General features: G+C 46.5%; 1 protein-coding gene across 1 annotated transcript in view; it reads left to right on the top strand.

Moving 5' to 3' along the window:
• Window positions 1-27,807, top strand: part of LOC144761925 (spermatogenesis-associated protein 7-like) — a 970,202-nt gene that overhangs the window by 245,183 nt on the left and 697,212 nt on the right. The window contains exon 3 of the mRNA XM_078647121.1: window positions 5,196-5,288. Within this exon, the coding sequence (XP_078503247.1) occupies window positions 5,196-5,288 (93 nt within the window). The remainder of the gene's footprint in view (window positions 1-5,195; window positions 5,289-27,807) is intronic.

Genomic DNA, 27,807 nt, shown 5'->3' with positions numbered 1-27,807 from the left:
GCGAGCCAGATAGGAGCTGTAGAAGAACCTCCCATTCGATACAGGATGGAGAACATATTGACCCAAATGGAAGCTGACCGGAACGCTTTCACAATGGCCATCCAAAACCAGTCTGAGAATATTCTGAAACTGGCTGAGGGTCAATCCAAGCTAATGACTGTCATTGGACAAGGAAGGGCCACCGCACCACCCCCAGGCACGGTGGTTCCATTGCAAAAATTCACCCCGGGGGAAGACCCCCTGGCTTTTTTCTTGAACTTTGAAAGGGCAGCAAGAGCCAGTGCATGGCCGGGGGAGAGGTGGCCGTTCTACTTAGCACCCCTGTTGATAGGGGAAGCACAGGCGGCCTATCAAACGGTGAACAGGGATGGCACCGCTGTCTATGCTGTAGTCAAGCAGTATATCCTTGACCGGTTGGGCGTGGACGAGGAAACCCATCGCACTCGGTTTCGACAAGAGAAAGGGGCCCCAGGGGATTTGCCCAAGACACTGTTCTTCAAGTTAAAAGAGGCCGCCGATCTGTGGCTCAAGCCACAGGATGGGAACATAGAAGCCATTATGAATAAGATATACCTCGAACAGTTCATTGAAGCGCTCCCGTACAGCACACAGAGGTGGCTCAAACAACATGCAGGACTAACATTGGACCATGCCATAGAGATGGCCACCTGTTATGCTAGGGCTCAAGGGAGACCATATGTGAGGGAACCCGAGAGACCACCTAAAACCATGCCTCCAAGTAAACCGGAAAAGAAACCAATAAAGCCCCTACCTGAACCACCTAAAGTGCGAATCCAAAGGCCAGAACAGCTAAACACAGGGCCTCAATGTTACGACTGCGGGGAGTGGGGACATATAGCCCGGTATTGTAGGAGAAAGAAAGACAAAGAAGACGAACCAATGGACGTGAGCTACGCCCCCAGATCCATCCTTTATGCACAAGAAACCGGCACTACGTACTATGTAAGGGTTTCCCTTAACGGCAAAGAAATAAGGGCTTTGTTGGATTCGGGGTGCAAGCAGTCAGTGATACGAGAAGAGTTGGTAGAACCGTCAGACCTCATCCCGGGGAAACAGGTCCATATCCGTTGCGTACATGGCAACGTGAAGGCATACCCAATAGCATCAGTCACTTTATACTCTCCATCTGGAAAGGGACAACAAGTTACCTTAGGGGTTATGTCCAGATTACCTGAGTCCATCATCATAGGAACAGACAACCCCTCCTTTCCTCTTCTGTTACTTGAGGTCCTCCAACACTTGTCTCTTCCCCAAGATACACTCCTAGCATCCGAGCCCTGGGCTAGGGATACACATTTCCGGACAGCCCAGTTGAATGATGCCAGTTTCACCAACGCGTGGCAGGTAGCACGTGACGGGAAAGATCCATCCACCAAAAGTTTTCCTACGTTTGTGGAGAAAAACGGGTTGCTGTATCGAATCGCCAAAGCGGGTGCGGAACTACAACTGTTGGTTCCGAGCGACTTTCGCGATCAAATATTGTTCTTCGGCCATGCCCATCTATTGGCAGGTCACTCAGGTGCTGAAAAGACGAGTCAAGCCATCTTACGCCATTTCTTTTGGCCCGGTGTATACGCCCAAGTCCAGAAATATTGTCAGGAGTGTAGGATTTGCCAAACACGTAATCCTTACACCCCTCCTCCTGTACCCCTGGTCCCCATGCCCATCATAGGGGTTCCGTTCGATCGCATAGGAATGGACCTTATCGGCCCTTTGCCCAAATCATCCCGAGGTCATCAATATGCCCTTGTCCTTGTTGATTACGCAACCCGTTATCCAGAGGCCTTTCCTCTGAAGGCAGCCACTTCAGCCGCCATAGCCCAGAGGCTCGTGGAAGTGTTCTCCCGTATGGGTTTTCCCCGGGAAATCGTTACGGACCAGGGCACCCCTTTTGTTTCCCGTCTGATGCAACAAGTATGTGGACAGCTAAACATCACCCATATTAAAACATCTGTGTACCATCCCCAGACAGACGGATTGGTCGAGCGATACAACGGCTCCCTAAAACTCACCCTAAAGAAACTTCTGTCTGGGGACGGGAAGAACTGGGATCAGTTGCTACCCCTTGCCCTCTTTGTCCTCCGTAGCCAGAAACAGTCTAGCCTAGGGACTTCCCCATTCGAGATGTTGTTCGGAAGAGCCCCTAGGACTCTCCTGGAAATAACAAAAGATAGCTGGGAAGCCGAGGGAGCCCAGGAAGCTGAGGCTCTGCTGGATTATACCCGCCAGCTACAGACCAGGTTACACAAGCTCAGAACGCTAGCACATGAACATCTGGCCATAGCCCAAACCAAACAGAAGGCCTTTTATGATAGAGGTAAGAAGTGGAGGATACTTGACGTTGGCGATTGGGTTCTTATCTTATTACCCTCCTCGTCACACAAAATGAGAAAGGAATGGCAAGGACCCTTTAAAGTCATCCGAAAAATAGGGCGAACAACATATCTCGTTCAATTGGGAAGAGGAAAGACTCAAATGTACCACATTAACATCCTTAAGAAGTGGTTGGGCAAGCCTCCCCAGGACGTCCATGTTGTGTCTCCGATCCTAGATAACACCCATACGGTTGGAGATACCCCTATTAACCCAAACCTGTCCACTGAACAAAGGGAAGAAATCAGTTCTCTTCTAATGTCCTTTTCAGGTATCTTCTCTGATCGACCGGGACATACGCACCTGGCTGAACATCACATTGACACTCTTCCTAATGTGGTTGTAAAACAAAAACCCTATCGAATCCCCGAAGCGAGACGACTTGCCTTCCAGAAAGAAGTGCAGGACATGCTGAACGCAGGAATAATCGTGCCCTCCCATAGCAACTGGTGCTCCCCGGTGGTATTAGTCCCAAAACCGGACGGGAGCATCCGTTTTTGCATTGATTTTAGGGCAGTGAACAGGGTTTCCAAACAGGACGCGTACCCATTACCCCGGGTTGACGAACTGCTGGAGCGCCTTGGTGAGGCTCGTTACATCACCACCATAGACCTCACCAAGGGCTATTGGCAGATACCATTGGCAGAACAGGACAGGGAAAAAACAGCCTTCTCTACCCCTTCGGGACACTATCACTTCACGGTTCTGCCTTTCGGGTTACATGGGGCACCTGCCACATTCCAAAGGGCTATGGACACCCTACTGGCCCCACACTTGTCTTATGCTTCTGCCTACTTGGACGACATTGTCGTGTTCAGTAAGTCATGGGATGAACACATCACCCATCTAGGAAACATTCTGTCTAGCCTAAAAGCGGCTAATCTCCATATAAATGCGAAGAAGTCCAGAGTAGCGTTCCAGCAAGTCAAGTACCTGGGCTATCTTCTTGGGGATGGCCGTATCATGCCTCAGACCGAAAAACTCGAAGCCATTAGGGCATTGCCTTACCCATCCACGAAAAAGGAACTCAGGGCCTTCCTAGGGTTGGTGGGGTATTACCGCCGCTTCATTTCCCAGTTTGCCCACATGGCCGGTCCCCTCACTGATCTCCTCGGTAAAACGGTCAGATCCTCCTCTTTGCCTCCTCCCTCTTCCGCCCACTTGTCCGCCTTCCAGGCTTTGAAGGACGCTCTGACTTCCTCCTCTGTCCTTGTGTCTCCTGACTTCAGCAAACCCTTCATTCTTCAAACCGATGCCTCTGGGGTTGGCATAGGGGCCGTCCTTTCCCAGGAGGATGTGCAGGGTGTAGAAAGGCCTGTCCTATTCATCAGTCGCAAGCTATTTCCTCGGGAACAGGCATATTCCACCATCGAGAAGGAATGCCTGGCTGTCAGGTGGGGGGTCGACAAATTGAAGTACTATCTCGAGGGGAGGCCCTTTGTTTTGTATACAGATCATGCCCCCTTGACTTGGCTCCAGCGTAACAGGGGTTCCAACGATCGGATTCTTCGATGGTTCCTCGCTCTGCAGCCTTTCCAGATTGATGTCCGGCATCGTAAGGGTTCTCTGCAGGGGAACGTTGACTTTTTGTCCCGCTATCCTATTTCCCCCGATCGGGTCAATCCTGGGGGTGGGATGTGTCACGAGGACGTGTCCCCTGACTTGGACGGGCGGGACATACCTTCTAACTTGTGTCCGTTTCCGCCCCGTCCGCAGGATCCCCGTGATGTGGCTTGGAGCGGCTCCGAGTTTGCTTCGCTGCCTACGCTGTTGGCCCTCCCCGCTCTGACGTCAGGGGGGAGTCCCCTGTCTCTTCCGCCGGTCAGCCTATCCGGTGCACCATCGTCATCACCAACGGACCTATCAGCAGGGCCTGCGGAGAATAAGGAAGTGCTGGACATGTACCCTGGCGCGCTGCCTGACGGGAAGACGCCGACCCGCGAGGAAGACGCCGACATAGAGGAAAACGGACGGAGTGAAGCAACGTCGCCGGTTACACCGAAGGAGAGACGCGACAAGCCAGGAGGCCACCGGACCCATGAGCCGCCCTGCCACACTTCCAGGGGAGAAGTGTGGCTGACCAAGGTACGAGGGCGTCTACAGGGGTTGTTCACTGCACGGGGTGGGACAGGATAGAACGAGGGTAGCCACGGGGCCCTGCACGCACTGTTAATAGCGAAGCTGTACACACGGTGGTGGAACCTGGTGATCCCTCACTTGCACTTCCCCTCTTTCATACGTGTCCCCTGTCCACGCCACTAACGAGGCTCTCCTGTGTCTCTTTCCTCCCTGTTTATATCCGGAGCCGTGGAGCCTCAGGAAGAGAGAAAAGTGACCCTGCTGTGCATCTTGTCTGGAGAAGACGTCTTACAGGCTATAAGGAACCCTTGAGTGTATAGTGACATTGCCCCGGGCCAAGCCCCTTCTGTTATCAGTTATCAATAAAGAGCTTGTGGACTACACGTTTTGGGTTGAGTCCTCCCTTCCCCGGCCCCTCCGTCACACAGAAGTTTTCAATATACCTGATTACAGAGTCTAGCAGCGTGTTCCTAACAGTAAATTAGCAAAGGGTACTCAATGACATTAAAGCCGCAAATTGTTGGTAATAGATAAGTAGAGTCAAATTAGTCTTTAAAAACATGCAATTACCAGGTTTTCCTTTTATTTGAATGTTCCATAAAATTATAAATTGTAATGCCAAAGAGATTGTTAAATTATGCAATAGAGAAAATGCAGTTCTGCATTTTCAAATATTGTTATTCCATTAGAATAGATGTTGACTAACACTGTTATTCCCACAGCCCTTTATCTAGGGTCATCATGCAAGTTGTCAACTCAGTACCTAATTCAGGATCACATGGCAGCTCATTACAGGAATCTTCTTACTACAAAAGGTGTGTATAAATTAGTATTGATTTGATTGTAATTGGCAGAACATCAACTCACAAATGCAGTCTGGTATATCTGTTGGAATATAAACACTTCATGGGCTTCAAGTCCAACATGCCTCCCTTAACCAAATGTTGTGAAGTTAATAGGGCCGGAGTCCAAACGCTCTCATTTTTACATGTTCACGTTTAAAGTTGACATCTTTTTAGATGACGACTTTTAGCACATTTTGCTTGCGTGCTTGCATGCGATAGTGTACATCAAAAGTGTTTTGATTACAAATACTTTCTCCTCATAGGCACATTATCATACCATTGTACGTTTTGTCCAAGGAAGTACACTGCGCAAACTATCCTTGTGCATTATTGTCTTTCCGGAGACAGCTCTGTATTGGTAGAATAAACAAAGACAGCCGGATCTGAACTCAGGCACAGTGCGAATGGCTCCAGTTGTCATTATATATAGTGCCCCAAGTCTTTGTTCTGGAAAGGAGCATTTCCATGGATTGATGTGGTCGCCCCAATCCCTGACTTCTAGCCCAGATGAATTTCATCACTATCCTGAGAGGTATGGCCGCCTGTTCTACACCACACTGACTGACTTCAGGTGACACATACACAAAGGTAAATGGGGAGTTAGACCACTTCAAGGTATCTCGAAGAACCACATTCATCCTATGCATTCTAGAATAGGTAGTGCTAGGTAGGAGAACAATTATATGTACTCCTATAATCAATGCAATAATTATAATTTTTGAATTATTCATCTTTTTCACTATTCTTGTAATGCTAAATACAATGCTTTGTTTCCTTCTACCAATCATTGCAGCTCCCATATTTTGCACTGGAATCCAATTGCTTCAATAAATGTTTAAAATGCAAATGTGTGTATTTATTGTCTCCCTTTGGGAATGCCTGAGATAACAACGAAGGCTCTAGATCTGTTTCCGCAATCTCCTTGGGGAAATTAGGTTTGTCATGTTCTGAAGTTACAGATACCATCAGGTACACTTATAGGTTTATGGGTACAGATGGCGAACTGTGAACTAGCCAGTTACTAGGTCAACATATTCTGATGATATGAGTGGACTCAGTTCCTATAGTTTTGACGCATAGGTTGTTCAAGCGCATAGTCTTAATGAATTAATAGGAACCATACAACATGGCGCCACAAACGCTATAGGGTAGGTACTTATTTAATGGGTCTCATGGGTAGTTGTTTTAAGTGTGCCCAAAGCCCCAGTCACAATTTTAGAGAAGACGTCTGTGGTGTTATGGAAAACATCCTACTCAGCTAAAATAGGGAACACCTATTTCTGTCTGTAGGTCATTCAAGCTGGTACCTTTCAAAAGTTTAATCCCTATAGTTGTCTTCTCTGAATTCCATTAATTAAAATGGCTAATGCAGTACCAGAGGGTTTACCGCTAAACTGCAGACACAGATGCTACAACACCATGGGCTCACTCTTGCAGGAAGGGATGTTACCGTTGTGGTAGAGGCCCACAAAGTGTATAAAACAGAGGTATTCCATTCATGGGTAACATTTCTGGCAGAAATCACCAACAATGCAAGGGTTCACTCATACACTGAAGCAGTAATTCCTAACAATTACGGAGTTTATGAAGATTTTGAAATCGCACTTACATTTCAGGAACACACAAAATAGTTCCATGGTGCCCTACCAAATCCACTAGCAAATGTTAAAACTGGGTCCCCTCAGCAGTGAAGGGGCAACATGGCCAGGCATAGCCGGCTACACACCATATCCACAGATAGCAGCACTCCCAGCAGGAGAGCTGTGCACACTTTACACAGGTCTAGTTCTTTTATGTTATCAGCATTTGATATAGCACATAAACAAATCATTCCTGAAGGAATATCTTGGCGCTAGTCTCATAAGGGCAAGCAGGACTAACTGAGTTGAACCACTCGACCTGAAAAGCTATATTTTAAACATTTATTTTAAATTTCCAACTCCAGACATCTGATATATAAGAGGCAGTATGTTCCAATGCATGGGATGAGAGAGGAGAAAGCCCTCCCGCCATTTCTGGCTGTGCAAATCTGCAGAATTTGCAAACATGCTTTATCTTTAGATCGTAACAGTCTGGTTGGATTATGACGCATGAGGCTGCATTGCAGGTAAGATGGAGAATTTTCAGATAGTGACTTGTTTGTAAGACAGCATATCTTAAAAATTAGCCTTTTCCTGGTGGCTAAACAGTGCAAAGAGCTTAGGATCAGGGCAGAAGAGGATCTAGGCGTAAGATTCCAAATCAGTCTGGCTGCCGAGTTTTGTATCACTTGTAATTTGGACAGCAACGCTTTGTTTGCAGCAAACAGTAAAGCATTGCCTTAGTCTAAATGACTTTTGATTAGGGCTTGCATAACAGTTTTTCTGTTGAAGGGAGCCAAGTGAAAGCTTTTTTTAGTACTTGCATGATTGGGAAGCAGCTTTCACAGATGGTAGATCTGTGCTCTTTCATGGGGAGGGTGAGGGCCAATTTTACGCCCAGGTTTTTTGCTACTTACTTTGGGAATGGGACTGGCCCCAATTCAGGGAGCCACTAATCCAACTTCCTCAGCTTTACCAAATAGGAGTATCTCAGTTTTTTCTTCGTTCAGTTGTAAACAATTACTAGATATTCAGAAAGCTATTTCTTCATATATTCAAAGAAGCAGGGTTTAACCCCTTCTAGGTCTTGCTCAAAAGAGATGACCAATTGTGTATCATCTGCATATGAAATTGCCTCGAAGCCCATTGCCTTGATGATCCATGCAAGGGGCAACATAGACGTTGAATAACGAGGGCTAAGTGTGGAACCCTGTGGTACCACTTTGTCAACAGGCATGGTGCGAGATTTGAAGGGCCTCAAAAGAGATGGATTGAATACAATCTTTTAGGAAGTCGATGACCCATTTAAGGGCCTTACCATAGACCCTAATGTCATGCAGCCTGCAAATGACAATCCCATGTGAGACCGTATAGAAGGCCACAGTCAAATCTAGAAGTACTAGCATTGCTGGAGTGCCAGCATCCAGGAACAGTCTAAAAGAGTCAGTGACAGCAACAAGCGCTGGTGTGTCATGCTCTAAACCCAGACTGGGAGGGATCGAGAAGCCTGCATTTTTCCAAGAAGGCAGAGAGATGCGTTCCAGAAGTTTGCGGAGGAGAGGGCCGAAAATACACTGGAATGCTTGGGTCAACGTTTGGTTTCTTTAAAATGGGGTAGACTAGAGCAGTTTTCCATGCAATGGGAACAGAAGCTAGGTCCATGGAAAGGTTAAAAAGGGACATGATAAAAGGGGTGATTAAGCTGGAAATACTTGCCATAATGCTGGGTGGGCAAAGGTTCCAGTGGGGATCCTGATTTGGCTGATTCTAGCAGACCAAGGATCTGCTTTGATGCACATGGTGTAAAACTCTCTAGATAAAAAGTGATCCAAGGAGAAGGCAGATAAAAATCAGGAGTGTTATTTGACTGGTTCAGGGAAGTAGGGAAGTTTGCATAGATTTTATTCATTTTTTCTTCAAATAAATTGGCTAGTGTGTGTCGCATAATTCTCGGGACATGCACACTAGCACGTGGTTTGATAAAGTCATTAAGCATTTTAAAAAGCACTTTTGAGGAATTTCCTGTTTACTCAATGTCCTTTGAAAAAACTATTCTCAAAACTGTTTTAATATTATGATGATACCTCTTAAGCAGCAGGTTTGGTGCTTCTTTAACTGAAAGTGATTTAGTCTTACTCCATTTCCCTTCTAGTTTTTTACACTTAGATTTTTCATGTTTCAGATCAGGCAAAAACCAAGCGGCATTGTTTCTTTTGCGGGTGGCTGCAGAAATTTTGAGGGGGGCTACTGGGTCAAGGCCCCTAGTCAAAGAATCAGGGAAATTGGCCAGAGCGTCGCCCATGTCTGATTCACTTGAAGGCACAGGAGGAGCAAATGCCATAGCAAAAGAGGCAAGTGAAACAGATTTCCATTGTATTTTAGCCTGCCTGGTATCTTTCTTGGGTAGCACAGGTTTATATGTCTTAGGAACTTTGACATTTATCAGATAATGGTCCATCCAAAGAAGCAGTATGGGGGTTTCACACCTATGTTCAAGGGAGTTGGTAAAGATCAGGTCTAGAGTATAACCTGCCGAGTGGGTGGTAACCACAATGATCTGAGTTAGGCGTAACGTCTCTATGTTGGCTAGAAGCTGTGCTACCTCATCCATTTTTGTGTTTTCACCATGGAAATTAAAATCCCCCAATAGTACAAAGTGCTCAGAAGACAGAATATGAGGAGTGATGAGCTCTGCAAGAAGGTGACTGAAATCTCTCTTTGCTCCCGGCAGATGGTAAATCAGTGCACCCTTCCAGAAATCAGTAGCCCAGAGATCAATTCTAAACACAATCATTTCTACCCACTCAGCTAGCAGGGTCTCGACTACCACTATGTTGACTGTCTCTGAAAGCAAAAGCCACGCCCCTGCCTGGACTGGCCTATCTATCCAGAATTAACAATTGATATGGCTGTGGCAGAGCTAACGGAATACATGGCTACACGGCTGGGTTCAGACAACTTTCAGTTAAAAGACACATGTCAGATGATAGGAAAGTACACAAGTCCCAGAGTTCTGTTGCATGTTTTGACATTGTTCTAATATTACAATACGAGCTTGTTAGAGCGCAGGGGAAGAGGGGTATGCTGGTCTGTGAGTGACGAACTGTCAATCGGGCATCTGACTCTTTATGGGAGGTAGGCCCTTGGAGTTAACTGGCAGGAAACTAGCTGCTAAAAGAATACTAGATGGAGAGAGAGAGAATAAAGGAACAGGAGAACTTGCATATTAAACAAGAGACAGGCCCTTCTAGGTTAGGAGGGAAATGGCCTGGGCACCGTAAGGAACAAGTCAGAGTTCCTGCGTGTGGGATTGTAGAGCTGGAGATCTGCAGATTAGTAGTGTAAATGTGTTATAGAATTAACTTTTCTAGTCAAAGCAGCAGAGTTCCTGGCATCTGGCAGCCTTCAGACGCAGACAGGCTTGCCTTGGGCATGCCTTCAGAATGCTGGCAGCGCGTCCGCTGCATATTTTCATTTGCCCTAAATAGGCGTCTCTGACAAGTGAGCAAAGATTCCTAGATCACTAAGCTTCTCCCAAAATGGCAAGCCAGAATGGCAACTAGGAAGTGGACAACCCACAAAGCACTCTCTCTGCATCAAACTGCAGTGCCGCGGCAGAACAAAGAATGCAGAAAGGGGGAGTGCAAATTTAAAAGCTAAGCAATACCACCCCCCAGTTGTAAACTAAAAAGAGTTAAAAATCACACAAAGCAGTGAAGACGCTTATGAACTAGAGTTAGATTATACAGACGTAGGACACAGTTCGTTAGGCAAAGAATAACAACATACCCAGCGAGGGCTGCTCAAGCTTCACAACTGCATTTAGCAATGCAAGGAATTAGTCCAGTCACTATTAACGCAATTATGGGTAAGGTTCCCACCAGATGGAAGAAGATTCGGAGATGCCAAGGAGAAGAGCCGGAGAAGCTGTGGAGGAATACTGCCCCTGTGCTGTTTGCTGTCTGCGGTTGGCCTGCGGTGGCTGCTTGCTGCCAAGGAAAGGAGAAAAGGACTTTGATGTTTGCTTTGTCACCTGCTTGAGAAAAAGATCTCCAAGGGCTTGAAACTGAGCTTGCCTCCTGTTCTGAAGTCTCAAGGACACAAAGATTCACCACCAGCTCCACTGAACTTCCTTGCTGGAAGTTCTGATCTACAAGAGGTGCCTGCTTTTGTTTTGGACCTCTAGAGAACTGTTTTCTGGTGGGAGCTTGGAAAATCCATACAACATCGAAGAAGCGTGACACATCTGTACCTGTTTCCGATGCATTGCAGAAGAAACCATTGCAGTGCCTGCCACGGCTCAAGAAATCGCGCTGTACCCCCCATCATGTGCAATGACCTCCGAAGTCCGAGATCACCGCACCGTTCACAATGCAAGCCCTGCTGTGCGGATACTTTCTAAACGTGGTTTTTTCAAGCACAGTCTGTACAAATCACCATCTCTAAAAGATGCATTTTAACATTCTGAGTTCAGGCATATCAAACTTTAGCCTCCTACCTTGTTCCCAGGGGCAGTTCTGTTTATAAGAGGTTATAAACATACTCCCATTCTATCCTATGGGAGCAGGTAGCCTTGCAATAGCGAAAAATGAAATTGGCAGTATTTCACTTTCAGCACATGCCACACACATCAGTACATGTCCTACCTTTCACAAACAATGCACCCTGCCTATAGGGGTCTCTTGAGCCTACCTTAGGGGTGCCTAACGTGTAAGAAAAGGGAATCTTAGGGACTGGCAAGTATGTGAACACAGGCTCTGCAATGACAGGCCAGAGTCCCATTTTACAGTCTGCTTCTGTGGGTGGCACAATCAGTGCTGCAGCTCACTAGCAGGATATGATTTACAGGCCCTGGGCACACACAGTGCACTGTACTAGGGTCTGACTAGTAAATCAAGTATGCCAATCATGGAATCACTAATCCATACAACAATTCACAAAGGGAGCACTTGTGCTTTGGCACTGAACAGCAGTGGCAAAGTGCCCAAAGAATCTAGACCAGCGAAATGGAGTCCAACACATGGCAAAAACACAAGAGGCAAAGGCAAAAAATACAGGAGGAACCCACGCCAGTGGTGCCAAGTCTAACACTTAGTGTGCTATTTCCTACAGAAATGTGCACTCTTACACCCACCCAACACAATGAAAAAGCTACAATCACTTTTGTACTTTCTAACTTTTGGTAGAATATACATACCAGATTATGTACAATGGCTAAAACCTTTTTATGACTTAATACTTCCAGACTTTCAAAAACACATTGGACATCAGAACATACACAGATCTTGCGAGCAGTACAAACTTATATGCTAGCTTCAAAACACTTGCATACACATGTTAAAACCCCCGGCTACACATAAATCACTTTCAACAAGGGTGACACTGAATCAATTGCATATGAATCAGTATTTATTTTCCAATGCAGAGATGCATTTTGCCCCCACAGAAAGAAATGCCTCACAGAAAAAAATACTGACTGCAGTTCAGACTTCTGTTGTGAAGGAAATATCATAGGCTCAGGGAAAACACATAATTGTTGTGACTCCCATCCAGCCTTAGAGGCTGTCACAAAGGTCAGCATCCAGAACACAAAAGTCTTACATCCTAGATGGACACAGTAGGTACTTCACTAACAGCAACTGGCGTCAACTATGTTTTTTGACTCTATATTACAAACACAAGCAATCAGAATCAGGGGGAATCAGAAACTCCCGGTCCGCCAGAGACCTTATGCTCCAGCCACCACGCTTCTGTAAGGATAAAACTTATCATCGTGCCTCCTCTGGGGCTGCACCCAGAACAGGGAACTCGCTGCAGTCCTCCATCAGAAGAATCCCTTCTCTGTAAACCTTCAAGAAGGAAACTAAAACATTCCTAATGAGCAAATTCCTCCCTTAATTTTTTTTCATCTTGCACTCTGCTCCGCGGCAGTGCTCTGGTTATTCTGAAATAGCTCTTGTTTGCTTGGCTGCTCCTATTATCTGTACTGATTCATTATTCCTGCATATGTAATTGTGGACTCTCTCTGCATATCGCTGACGCGTCACCGTGCGTATGTAATTGCTGGCTTTCATTGCATTTTGCTGGCTTGTTGGCCCCTGATTATTGTATATACCCTGGTTATGTCCTAATGTAGTCACTTCCCTCTATCCCTATCCGTTTTTTTGCTTTTTTCCCTGTGTCAAACCTGTATGCAACGTGTTTTCCCTGTGAAGCGATCTGATACCCTAACTGGTTACATTTGCGCTCTCTAAAACTTTATATAAATAAATAAACAAGCATTGAGTCACCTAAAAATAAATATTTTCATTCTGTTATTAGTTATTATATCCTGCCAATCAATACATTTGGTCCATGGTGGTTCACATCCAAATATGTTTCAGAAAAATGTTTGCTCAGATTAAAAAGCTCTCGAAAATTCTTTAATTTCAAGTGTATTTATCATTATTATATACTTCATATTAGTGGCTATGTACACTCAGAATAATTGAATGAGATATTAGAATGCTGAAAGAAGAGTTATAGTCTGTTTCAGAATTGACATATTCTGATTTGAAAGCTATGAAAGAAACATTAGGAAGCTACAAGCCAGAGCAGTAACACAAAGTTACATTTGCATTGCAAACTGGTTTACAGCTATTGAAACCACACAACCATGGAACCTTACCTATGACTCTATCATGTCAGAATCTTATGGTATGAAAGATTATCAACAAATGGTGACACACCGAGACTCTGTACAGGAATTTGAGTTACTCAATTACTCCATATGAAAAGTGAACAATCAAATGGTTGATTTGTGGGTTCATCAATACCAATAAATGGTTTACATTTTGAGGATTGTTGATTGAAGAAAGAAATGTGTTGATATACTCAATTAATTAGTGCTCTTTTATGATATTCTTTGAAAATCCCACTCTTATCACTTTGTTTGCTAGAAGAATAAACTGTATTCTGACGTACAGCAGATTGTGTTCGCCCCATTGGATATTTCATTCATGTGCAAAAAGATCACTTTACACAGTGATTGCAATTTGACTGATCTGAATAACAAATGTACACTGATATTCCCCAAAGCAAAAGATTGCTGAAGAATTAAGAATGATGAAAAATTCCGCATACATAGTCCGATTTCCAAAAAGGTGCTGTTGTTTGGAAAGAAGGCTCAGCTACGTAGTCTCTGTGAATTTAAGAGTTGATTGTAGTGTTTATAAACTATTTCCACCACCACAGAAAGCAACTATATTGCTTACTGGCCAAATACTGACAAGCTTTCAAATGCAAGCCTTGACAAATTAGCTAGTATAGTTTAATTGTTATGGAAGCATGATGTAGTAGAAGATGATTATTATACTTTATAAGTATATGTAGGGCAACGGAATACACAGATACTACAGATAGCCGACCCCTGAGCATTCATAGAGACCATAGAAACAATGTTGCATGCCTAAAACACTTACAGGCAGCTAGTAATGGGATATGCAGTGCATTTAAATGCACTGTAGGATCAGCCTAAAAATTATAGGATAGTAAACCACGCCTTTTTGTATGGAGTTACTCCTATAATACTAGTGGGTGGATGTTAGACCTGTCTGCTCTTAGGGTAGTCCCTCCTAATTAATTATTTATTTTCGTCCCCTTTTTGCCCCTCAAACTTTTCATTTTTGACGCTCACTGGATTTTTGAGGTGTTGACCCAGGGGTTAGGTGCTCTTTGCCCTCATAGTTTTTTCTGAGGCCTAGGGGCCTTCCTGACTGGATTTCACAAAACACACAAACTGCCACAACTGATTACCTCGGGGACTGGCCATAGATTTGTATGGGGGGATCTAGAACCTTCTGGCCTGTTCTGGACACATGGAACCTGGGGTATAAATAGGCCAACTGTAGGGCGGCCATTTTAGAGGGACCAGAGAACTTGGTTGGGTCCTGGTAAGGAGTGAGGCAATTGTGAGGGGAAGGAGGCGCACTGGGAGAAGCTAGATCGACTTATAGGCCGGCGGCTCTACTGTGATGACGCAACCCCCCCTTCTGTTGACTAAGCCCTGCCAGAGTGAAGCTACCCATCGCTTCATAGTGCTTTTTGGACATTAAAAGGCATGGCCAACTGATGTTGGAATAGTAAGAGGAAACTGGTTCACAATTCCGGATGCAGTGACGGCTGATTTGGAGGAGTCAACCCAGCCTGTGGGATTACTCAGCTCCGCTCGTCTATGCTGAATAGAGCACTATCTGGCCGGGCTGTGAGACCTCCTCTCACCAGCACGGAACTTTGAATGCTGAGGTCGCGCTGCGAAAGACAAGCGTGTGTCCGCCACTAAAAGTGGAAAGAGCACTCACCGAGTGGAAGCCCTAAGGTCAGCTGTGGCTCGGCGAGGAATCCGCCTGCGGTGGAGGTGAGGAGTTCAGCAGATGCCCTGCGAGGACGACCGAAGCCGAGGTAAACCCCGGGAGTCAGACGGCAGCGACGCAGGAAGAGGCGGGGTGATGCCAGAGGAGACCGGACGAAGGCGGAGACCTGCGTTTGTGCGGAGCCAGGAGGAGGAGGAACGCGTAAGCTTCCGCTCGCGCACCCAAGGGCTCATAGAGTGAAGAACGGCGAGCCAAGCCCGCGGGAAGTGGAGCCTTCGCCAGTCAGGAACACGGAGCCGGTGCTGAGGGGAATCTGAGGGACAGAGCCACAAAACAGAAGTAAGCTGGGAAACCGGAATAGCGGGGGCGGTGGAGGAGATTTCAACCAGGCCCGTATCGTGACTGAATGAAGGCCTAGTCAGTGACCCTTCAGCCCACCAACTTGAAAAACCAGACTTGCTTCACCGAGAACAGTTCCTTCAAGCGCCAGGCTGGTTCTTCCTGTGGCTGATTGTCATTAGGGTGTTGTAGAAGGGAGAGATTTCAGGCACAAGTAAACGATATGAGAGATTAGGGCATAAAGCCGTTTCAGAAGTGAGCCGGATAGTCACTAGGGAATAACATGGGGCAGAGGATGGAGGTCTGAATGGTGTAATCGAGATATCCAGACCATCCTAGAGTAAAGGGTATGCTTTGTAAGTTGTGTAATGTGATGAGATAACCTTCCTGTTCCATCTCCTTTTAGATAGACCACCACAAAATACAATTTTTCAAGTGTACCATCGAAGGAACCAATATCTAAATAACTGTAACTCCCAGCTGCTGTTGCCTACGAAAATCCCAGGGTAATGTACAATCCGACTTTCTCCCTGGAGTGTGATGATCTGTCTAATTATCTCAATCGAAGTGTTATAACACTGCTGAAAAGTTAAGGTGTCAGGGAATCTGTGGAAGTAATTCCAATGTGGGGAAAAGAAAATCCATTGAAGTAATGTGCAGATTTATGAATGTCTTATAGAAACATTTCCTACGATAAGGATGTATACTACTAAAAGTCTGAAAGATTCTAAAGATCTACTTTTATAAAACAGGCCGTATTTTTCCAACCTGGTGTAGTGTCCTTATTTTTGAGTGGATGGACGTTATGTTAGTGAAGGGTGTGACGCAAACTTAACGCATGTGCCTTTGAATTAAGCCTTTCCATTTAGTGCCAAGCTACCCTATGTGACTTGGAGACCCCAGGTCCAACAGTGGAACAGTATTATTTGCAATACTGATGATAAAGAACTACATTTATTCGATTGCTCAGGTGGTTTTCCAAGTCTGATTTAGATGATGAAGATTTTGAGTAAAGCAAGAGCAAAGTTGTTGGTACAATTAAGAAATTGTAATGTTCTCAGCATTTCTAGTCGGTAAGAAACGATTCAGGGTTCGAATATTTCACTGAAAAAACACACTTGGAAGACCTGATGGTTTGAAGTACAGAGTAATGCAATACTGAAAGCCCATTGAGCAATTTTTGACGCTTGCGATCCGTATCCTTATACATTCAAACATTCAATACTATGGTATATAGTTAATGCTGACATTAAAAATACCTAGTTATGGTACTGAAAAGCATATACGATATAGGCGAGTGACTGTCAACTATTACATTTGCGGACAGGACGGGTGGTATATGTGGCAGGCTTTTATATATATTTTCAGTGTTGCATACAAAACTGTCCTGGTTAAGTGCTCACATTTACTTTTCTTTGTGCATTTTCTTTGATGGAGTGTTCTGTGCAAGTGTAGATCCGAGAAAGCAGGCTAGCATGTTTGAATGTTGTAGCTAATAACTGCTTTTTTTTCTTAATCTCACCGTAACAATTCATAGAAGGTACATTTTCATTTTCTCATGCATGTGCTGAACAAGAACTCAGAAACTATCATACGGCAACAAGGAGAGTTGACATAGTCTCTTCTGCCTTGTAGCAAGAAGGAAGTAACCTAGCAGTAAGCTTCTATGTATAACTATTTTTCAAACAAGTTGTATTGTTCAATATTCTTTGTAACAAAATATGAACTGACCCTTGCTTGCACCACATTACATTATGCAAAATAAATGTATATAAAATACCGCTGTAAGGGCAGGGTTAGAAACACTGACCAGCTGCCAGGCGGGGATCCTGAAATTTCTGTCATCTGGCGCAATAAGGTATGTTTTGAGGTTTTACATGACTTGGTAGATTGTGATATAAGGGATAAAGTTCCCCCTGCCGTACATTATAAGGAGATTACAAGTCACTGAGGAATTCAGTAACCATATAGAAGAACACTGCTGTAGGCCGAGTTCCTTTACAAGGTTGTGGAACTCCGAGGTGATTTGAAATCTCCTTATGTATGCCAGGGGTACTTTATCCCATGTAATACATGGTCACATGATCACCTTTCCCACAAACACTTAAAACCTTGGTGTGCAGCTCTTTCATATGAAAGAGCAAACATTTTTGCAAACATGAAGAATACAAAATTAAAAATCACTTTGCCACTGGTTTCAAGCAAGCCGGGCTGAAGACGGCTGTAATGCCAGAAACCGGTCCTCGGAAGCTTGTTTCATGTCCAGGGAAGGCATGGCTTGGCAGTTCGGGCTGGACTGTTCCCATGAGGCACAAGTTCAGACTGATTTGCATATAGCCATGTCTGAACTGGGATGGCAGAGTGGGCTAAAGAACGGTGATGGATTAAACCCAGATCTTTTGACTGGGTGTGAGTGTTTGATTGGTTCAGATGCTCCGTCCATTACCACCCCCTTTTGTACCGCTTTTGGCCGCCACAAGTGTGGCAGGGTATGCTCAGACGTGAGTCCCTTGCTCACTTTGCCGCTGGTTTCAAGCAAGCCGGGCTGAAGACGGCTGTAATGCCAGAAACCGGTCCCTAGAAGCTTGTTTCCTGTCCAGGGAAGGCATGGCTTGGCAGTTCGGGCTGGACTGTTCCCATGAGGCACAGGGTCAGACTGATTTGCATATAGCCATGTCTGAACTGGGGTGGCAGAGTGGGCTAAAGAACGGTGGTGGATTAAACCCAGATCTTTTGACTGGGTGTGAGTGTTTGATTGGTTCAGATGCTCCGTCCATTACCACCCCCTTTTGTACCGCTTTTGGCCGCCACAAGTGTGGCAGGGTATGCTCAGGCGTGAGTCCCTTGCCCACTTTGCCACTGGTTTCAAGCAAGCCGGGCTGAAGACGGCTGTAATGCCAGAAACCGGTCCTCGGAAGCTTGATTCCTGTCCAGGGAAGGCATGGCTTGGCAGTTCGGGCTGGACTGTTTCCATGAGGCACAGGGTCAGACTGATTTGCATATAGCCATGTCTGAACTGGGGTGGCAGAGTGGGCTAAAGAACGGTGATGGATTAAACCCAGATCTTTTGACTGGGTGTGAGTGTTTGATTGGTTCAGATGCTCCGTCCATTACCACCCCCTTTTGTACCGCTTTTGGCCGCCACAAGTGTGGCAGGGTATGGTCAGACGTGAGTCCCTTGCTCACTTTGCCATTGGTTTCAAGCAAGCCGGGCTGAAGACGGCTGTAATGCCAGAAACCGGTCCTCGGAAGCTTGTTTCCTGTCCAGGGAAGGCATGGCTTGGCAGTTCGGGCTGGACTGTTCCCATGAGGCACAGGGTCATACTGATTTGCATATAGCCATGTCTGAACTGGGGTGGCAGAGTGGGCTAAAGAACGGTGATGGATTAAACCCAGATCTTTTGACTGGGTGTGAGTGTTTGATTGGTTCAGATGTTCCGTCCATTACCACCCCCTTTTGTACTGCTTTTGGCCGTCACAAGTGTGGCAGGGTATTCTCAGACGTGAGTCCCTTGCTTACTTTGCCACTGGATTCAAGCAAGCCGGGCTGAAGACGGCTGTAATGCCAGAAACCGGTCCTCGGAAGCTTGTTTCCTGTCCAGGGAAGGCATGGCTTGGCAGTTCGGGCTGGACTGTTCCCACAAGGCACAGGGTCAGACTGATTTGCATATAGCCATGTCTGAACTGGGGTGGCAGAGTGGGCTAAAGAATGGTGATGGATTAAACCCAGATCTTTTGACTGGGTGTGAGTGTTTGATTGGTTCAGATGCTCCGTCCATTACCACCCCCTTTTGTACCGCTTTTGGCCGCCACAAGTGTGGCAGGGTATGCTCAGGCGTGAGTCCCTTGCTCACTTTGCCACTGGTTTCAAGCAAGCCGGGCTGAAGATGGCTGTAATGCCAGAAACCGGTCCTCGGAAGCTTGATTCCTGTCCAGGGAAGGCATGGCTTGGCAGTTTCTGGCTGGACTGTTCCCATGAGGCACAGGGTCAGACTGATTTGCATATAGCCATGTCTGAACTGGGGTGGCAGAGTGGGCTAAAGAACGGTGATGGATTAAACCCAGATCTTTTGACTGGGTGTGAGTGTTTGATTGGTTCAGATGCTCCGTCCATTACCACCCCCTTTTGTACCACTTTTGGCCGCCACAAGTGTGGCAGGGTATGGTCAGACGTGAGTACCTTGCTCACTTTGCCACTGGTTTCAAGCAAGCCGGGCTGAAGACGGCTGTAATGCCAGAAACCGGTCCTCGGAAGCTTGTTTCCTGTCCAGGGAAGGCATGGCTTGGCAGTTCGGGCTGGACTGTTCCCATGAGGCACAGGGTCATACTGATTTGCATATAGCCATGTCTGAACTGGGGTGGCAGAGTGGGCTAAAGAACGGTGATGGATTAAACCCAGATCTTTTGACTGGGTGCGAGTGTTTGATTGGTTCAGATGCTCCGTCCATTACCACCCCCTTTTGTACCGCTTTTGGCCGCCACAAGTGTGACACGGTATTTTCAGACGTGAGTCCCTTGCTCACTTTGCCACTGGTTTCAAGCAAGCCGGGCTGAAGACGGCTGTAATGCCAGAAACCGGTCCTCGGAAGCTTGTTTCCTGTCCAGGGAAGGCATGGCTTGGCAGTTCGGGCTGGACTGTTCCCACAAGGCACAGGGTCAGACTGATTTGCATATAGCCATGTCTGAACTGGGGTGGCAGAGTAGGCTAAAGAATGGTGATGGATTAAACCCAGATCTTTTGACTGGGTGTGAGTGTTTGATTGGTTCAGATGCTCCGTCCATTACCACCCCCTTTTATATATAAATATATATATATTCAAAAACACCATTCCACCTGGGGCCAGCCGAACTCACGGCGGGTGCAACCTAGAAGCGGAGGTGGAACCGCTTTGTAAAACAGCAAACACGGTGGTTCGGTGCACACTTGGGGCATATGTAGGCTTTGTAGTATCCGCAGACGCGTTTCTGGCTTCTGCCTTCATCAGTGAGGAAAAGCCGTCGATGTAAGAGCACAGTCTTTTAAACAGTTCTGCCATTCGATAGGTCAATCCTTGGCCAATGCGAGGCCAGCAATGGGGCGTCTCCATTTCTTTTGTTTGTTGCCAATTGCAATGTTCATGGCGCACCCATCGCTAAAATCAAATGACACCTGTAGTTACTGCGACTCTATGTCCCCTCGCCTGCCGCTGTACACCTGTGAGTGTCCCACATATGGTGAAACACTCTCACTTTGAATAAGCAACAACCTAACTTGGTTGACAGAATCTGTTAGCGGCGTTTCAGGCAGCCCAAATTTAATTCAAAAACACCATTCCACCTGGGGCCAGCCGAACTCACGGCGGGTGCAACCGAGAAGCAGAGGTGGAACCGCTTTGTAAAACAGCAAACACGGAGGTTCGGTGAACACTTGGGGCATATGCAGGCTTTGTAGTATCCGCAGACGCGTTTCTGGCTTCTGCCTTCATCAGTGCGGAAAAGCCGTCGATGTAAGAGCACAGTCTTTTAAACAGTCCTGCCATTCGATAGGTCAATCCTTGGCCAATGCGAGGCCAGCAATGGGGCGTCTCCATTTCTGTTGTGTGTTGCCAATTGCAATGTTCATGACGCACCCATTGCTAAAATCAAATGACACCTGTAGTTACTGCGACTCTATGTCCCCTCGCCTGCCGCTGTACACCTGTGAGTGTCCCACATATGGTGAAACACTCTCACTTTGAATAAGCATCAACCTAACTTGCAGAGAGGTGTGATGAGGCCTTGCCCCTTTTTACACCTCTCTGCAATGCAGCTCCCTGGCACGTTTACAGAGGGGGAACTAATTCCCCTTGCATACTGGGGTCCCTGGGGACCAACTAGCCCACCAGGAACCTCCAGTATGTGCCAGGGGGCTGCTTTGCAGAGAGGTGTAAAAAGGGGCATGACCTCATTACACCTCTCTGCAACACAGCCCCCTGGCGTGTTTGCAGAGGGGGAACTAATTCCCCTTGCATACTGGGGGTCCCTGGGGGCCAACTAGCCCACCAGGAACCTCCGTGTATACGCCAGGGGGCTGCTTTGCAGAGAGGTGTTCTGAGGCCACGCCCCTTTTTACACCTCTCTGCAACGCAACCCCCTGGCGCGTTTGCAGAGGGGAAACTAATTCCCCTTGCATACTGGGGGTCCCTGGGGCCAACTAGCCCACCGGGAACCTCCAGTATGCGCCAGGGGGCTGCATTGCAGAGAGGTGTAATGAGGCCATGCCCCTTTTTACAACACTCTGCAACGCAGCTCCTTGGCGCTTACTGGAGGTACTTGGTGGGCTAGTTGGCCCCCAGGGACCCCCAGTATTCAAGGGGAATTACTTCCCCTCTGCAAACGTGCCAGGGGGCGCGTTTGCAGAGTGGTGCAGGGAAGGAGTGGGGCTTGAGGTGACGGATTGCACCACTCAGCAAACACGCCCCTGGCGCATTTGCAGAGGGGGAACTAATTCCCCTTGAATACTGGGGGTCCCCGGGGGCCAACTAGCCCACCAAGAACCTCCAGTATGCGCCAGGGGGCTGTGTTGCAGAGAGGTGTAAAAAGGGGCGTGGCCTCTTAACAGGTCTCTTCAAGGCAGCCCCCTGGCACATTTGCAGAGGGGGAACTAATTCCCCTTGAATACCGGGGGTCCCTGGGGGCCAACTAGCCCACCAGGAACCTCCTGTATGAGCCAGGGGACTGCGTTGCAGATAGGTGTAAAAAGGGGCGTGGCCTCTTTACACGTCTGTGCAAGGCAGCCCCCTGGCGTGTTTGCAGAGGGGGAACTAATTCCCCTTGAATACTGGGGGTCCCTGGGGGCCAACTATCCCACCAGGAACCTCCAGTATGCGCCAGGGGGCTGCGTTGCAGAAAGGTGTAAAAAGGGGCGTGGCCTCTTTACATGTCTCTGTAAGGCAGCCCCCTGGCGCATACTGGAGGTTCCTGGTGGGCTACTTGGCCCCCAGGGGCCCCCAGTGTTCAAGGGGAATTATTTCCCCCTCTGCAAATGCGCCAGGGGCGCATTTGCAGAGTGGTGCCTTAATTTTTTGGGGGGGATCAGCAGGGTACGCGTACCCTACACGTATCCTGGGATTAAAAAAAAATAAAAATGTTTGGGCCTTGGGGGTCCCAGCTGGCCTAGGGGGTCAGGAAGCTCCAGTATGTGCCAGGGGGCTGCGTTGCAGAGAAACGTAAAAAGGGGCGTGGCCTCTTTACACGTCTCTGCAAGGCAGCCCCCTGGCGCATACTGGAGGTTCCTGGTGGGCTACTTGGTCCCCAGGGACCCCCAGTATTCAAGGGGAATTATTTCCCCCTCTGTAAATGCGCCAGGGGACGCGTTTGCAGATTGGTGCCTTCATTTTTTGGGGGGGGGATCGGCAGGGTACGCGTACCATACGCATATCCTGCGATTTAAAACAAATGTTTTGGTCCTTGGGGGTCATTGTGGGACCCCCTAAGCAGGCCTAGGGGGTCAGGGTGTTTCTACCCTGCCCCCTTTTCGCGTTTTTCGCATTTATTTTTCTGTTTTCTTGGTTCTACCGAGGCACAAGATGGCTGCCGACACTTCCTGGTTTCGAGTGATGACAGACAGTTGACAGCCAATCAGCATGCAGCTCGGGCTCGTAATTGTACGTTTTACAGTATGCTTACCGTACGCATACGGTACTTCGTCTATAGATATATCTATGATTTACTTTTGATTTTCCCAGGAACTACTGAATGGATATACACCATATAAAAAAAGCGTGATCTGTGAACCGAACTCTACCTGTTTGCCAAATTTGGTGTAATTCCGTTCAGCCGTTCGGGCTGTAGCCCTGGTTAAATGTCCTATGTAAATTGCATGGGAAAACACGTTTTGGGACCCCGCTTTTTTCTTGGCCCCCGCTTCATGAATCACCCCCAAGCTTTCAGGGAAGGAGCGAAGTGGAGCAGGCCATTTTCTTGGAGAATTTTGCGTGTATTCGTCGACCGGCGCCAAAGTTATTCCAAATAGAATGTTGCGGATTTCCTATAGAAACTAGGTCCTAACTATAACTACCTACAGGCAGCCGCCAGTAGGTAATATATATAGATAGATATAGGTGCATATGTCAGTCAGTCATTTAAACTTTATTTCAGTTTGATGAACCACAAATGTGCACAGTACAAAGACATTATAAATACATTAAACATGCATAGATATAAAACACATCCCAATATCTAAAAATAATTTTTTTTAAACTTCAGTCATAACATATCAAATACCAAAATGCTACCCCAAAACTAAGATCAAAACCTCAACAAGAGAAACCTTAAAAAGGTGCTCCTAAAGGGTCCTCTATGTCAGATGGATTGTCTATATTGTTTTCAGGTAAGGGTAGCTGAACACCTCCCTGGGATGGGGAGTTGTGCACTTAGAATATTAAACAATATACATTTTTGACACTATGAGAACTATATCGGTTATATCTCTCCCAGCAATTCAGGTCATCATGGCGATGGTTTGATTAAATCATCGAATAAATCAGGTCCTCATAACAAAAATTTGGTTCAATCTATAAAAGGGAGATGCACCTCCAATAGAGTTATATAAAACAGACCTAATTATAAATCTTATACAGAATATTGTAAACCATGAATTAGATCATCATTGCCCTATAAGTCTTATTCATAGCGCTTTCTAATGGCAAGACCCCCCCCTAATAAAGTTCACAACCACAGTGCAGATGTCAGTAGAGGCCAATGAATTGAGATATCTGAAGCCTTCTCTATCGGTTCAGGGATGTTGTCTTCTCAATAATGGGAGAAAAAATCTTGCTCTTGTTTTATAAAGTGCACAAAATAATAAAAAGTGCAAAGTGATTTGTTTAGACAAATTGTCACAAGGACATGACATGATCTGGTCCGACCGACCTCTTTGACATGGAAATGCTGCCAAAAAGTGTACTGTGCCTTACCGAAACCTTTCAAGGTAAAATCTATATTGTAAATTAGTACTAAAAACTAGATACAATTATAAATGATTAGTTAAAGGACTAACCCCAGCAGGAAACAGCATTCCAAAGTGTCACTGCAGCTGCTGGTGACTATTTGCCCTGCTAGAGGAGGCCATTTTAATAATATCTTTGGCTTTTGAGATCATATTCTGAGGGTTTTCAAAGAAGTCCCTTAAGCCAATCTCAAGAAACATACGTTTCAAATACTGAAACCAAGGAATCTTATCAAAAGTAGAGGCGACCAGACAGTCCCTGATGATGTCTCTCAAAAAGGCTAGATCATCTTTGCCCATAATAATAAAGGGGCAAAACCAAAGCGGTCCTCCATATGTTCCAACCCTAATTCAGAGTGGCAGAATGTTGTAGAGGCACTTTTGGGTACCATCAAAAGTCTTCTGATAAAATTATTCTCTAAACATGAAGCTTATTACTCCTGCTATAACCCGATACACCTGCCCCATAAGTGGCGATGGAAAGGCATTTTGATTTATAGAGAATTAATCATTCTTTTACTCGTTTCTGTCCCAATGTGGCAGCGAACCGAAAAAGCGCATCCAAGGTCTATTTGTCTGCTGCCCTCTTAAGGTCAGAAGGGGTAACCAAGACAACTGTGTATTAAAAAGGTTAGCTAGATATGAAAAACGTATAACCTTTTCCATCTATTTTCCCTGCATCATGCAAGTTTTTTTAATTTAAGGACTTGGGACCACAAACCATAATATAACATTTTCTTAAATTGACTTTTAAGTAAAATGATATCATAAAATCAGTAAAAGAATCAAGGAATTGCTGAAGACTCATAGCTGTCCTTGCCAGCAGGACCATTTGTCAGCATATGAGAGTAGTGGGACAAACTTTTTGCCTATCCTTAGGGAATCTAGCTTCCTCTCCAATAAAAATGGCTCTAGCCTATTTGCATATATAAGAAATAAAAAATGGGCTAGAATATAGCTTGGACGGACCCCCTCAGTTGAATCAATTTGCTGTGTTTTCTCCCCCTTACTACCATATCTTACCCTAACTGTTCTATTTGCATGTAACCTGCGTAGAAGGACTACTAGTGCTTCCTCTACCAGTGACGGCTCCTCCATAGGGGCGTGGGGGCGTTGCCCCACTGCTTCCTCACAGTGCGAGAAGGCAGAAACATAAAATGGTAAAACTACCATTTTATGTTTCTGCCTTCTCGCACTGCGAGAAAGCAGAAGGGCCTGGAGCGCCTGGTTGTGGGCGGGTGGGCGGTCCTGCTCGAGGGCAGGGGGGGGGGGGTGGCTTACCCACTGTTGTGGGTACCGACTGGTCGGCCCCAGGGTCGAACAAAGCAGTCATGAGCACTCCCCCTTTTTCTCTACGTAGGTTGCTGCATGCAGCCTATATCGAGAAAATGGCCCGGCTTGGGCGCTGCGCTGTCCGCTGCGCCTCACCAATCACAATGCTGATTGGTGCATTGCATTGCACAGCGTTGCATTGTGATTGGCTGGGGTAAGGAGGGAACCTGCCTCCGCTGGGTGCTTCCTGTAGGAACACGTGGGAGCGGGACCCAGGCTGCAACATTACACATCGTCCAGGAGGAGGTGGTGCGGTACCCCGGGGTAAGATAGGTACAGTTTTGTTTTTAACCCTCCCCCCCCCCCGTGTGAGCATGCCGGCCTCTGCTGCTAGGGTTTTGTATTTTTACAGTCACCCTGGTTTATGAGCGCTCCTCAAACATAGGGTCAGCGACGCGCCGAGGTCCCTACCCTGACAAGAACCATAGTGAGCGTGCCCTACACCATGCACATAGAGCTACATTCTGATCACGCCCAAAAGAGGCAGATGTGGTCGTTGTATCCCCTCACTTAAACTGAGTACCCCTAAGCACACATCGGGGTTCAGTGGTTCAGTGAGAGTCTCGGGTCCCTCTGAGCTCATGTAGAAGACCCTCTTTCACTTATTCTACTGCACACACATTCTCACAGACTATTGCCTCAAAGATCCTTGACCTTGGGTACCAAACCCCTCACCCTGACCCTTCATTTCTGGCTGGAGCTGACGTCACTCTTTTAATATCAGGGTAGCAAGTTCTTCCCGCCCCCCTATAACATACCCACTAGTCCCTCTCCCCACCCCCAAAGAAAAACACCACACAATTGCGGAATGCAAACCATGGAGACAACTCTAATTACATGTGATAAATGAATGCTATTATTTTATATTCTATCATAAATAATCCCCCACCTTTTATGAGGGCCAGTGTCTTAGTGGCTAGAGGTGACGCATCTCAAACTGGGAGCTCTATGAGAAGCATGCTTTGTTGCCTATGTTTTGTGCCCTACCGTGCTCCGCGGAGCGATGACGACTACTCTTGAAAATATCGCTGTCATAAGCAAAAAAAATGTACATCCTCTTGATTCTACGATTTAAATTCTCAGCGCAGAGCAATGATGCTGTTTCTTTACAGGTGCGACTACTTCATTTCGTCCTGCTTTGGCACTTTTCACCTGGCATTTTCCCTATATGAATGCAGGGACTACAAGTCCCACAATTAATAGAAAATGACAGGAATTGATTCTGTGGCGAGGACCCCTGCCTCTATGGCAGAAAGGAACATGGTTAAGCACCGACAGCTGTGATTTATCCTGCTCATGGTGTGGTCCCTTGGGGGGTTTCTCTGCTCTCACAATTTCCTGGGACCACCCCCTCCCGGTAGTATTCCTCCCCTATGTTTCTGGGGCCCTTGCACCTGCATAACAGACACATGGATGGGTCTGTGGGTCCCAAAGGGGGTTTGCAGGTGGTGTTAGACACAAGGAACTATAGCGCCTCTCTAGCCCCACCCCCACATCTCGTAAATAGTATTCCATATCCATGCCCACGCGTAAGACTCTGCCTCCATCTTTGTGGGTGGTTTCAGGTATTCTGTTGGAGGGCAGGAAAATACAGTGTGGGCCGCCCTGGAGATTTTGTTGAAGTGGGATGCAAATATAGAGTGGGCACTGGGAATGTATGACACTATGGGGCACATGCATCAAGGGTTTTTGCATTCGCAAACGGTGCGAATCGCAAAATTCGGCCATTTGCGAATGCAAATCCTTTTTGGGATGCATTAAACTTTTTGCTTTTTTCGCAATTTAAGAAATAAATAACTGCTGCTGATCCGGAGTTGGCTGTTTGCTTTGTGTTGACGGAGAATTCTCGTCGCTGGAGGGACGCTGCGGTCTCTGTAAATCGCTGCTCATTTGAAAGCGCTATTTGGCAGCGCTAGAAC

This window comes from Lissotriton helveticus, chromosome 6 (assembly GCF_964261635.1).
Source record: "Lissotriton helveticus chromosome 6, aLisHel1.1, whole genome shotgun sequence".
In the NCBI taxonomy this organism is placed as follows: Eukaryota; Metazoa; Chordata; class Amphibia; order Caudata; family Salamandridae; genus Lissotriton; species Lissotriton helveticus.
Note: the sequence above shows the minus strand (reverse complement) of the source record. Positions and strands in the feature narration are given on the sequence as shown.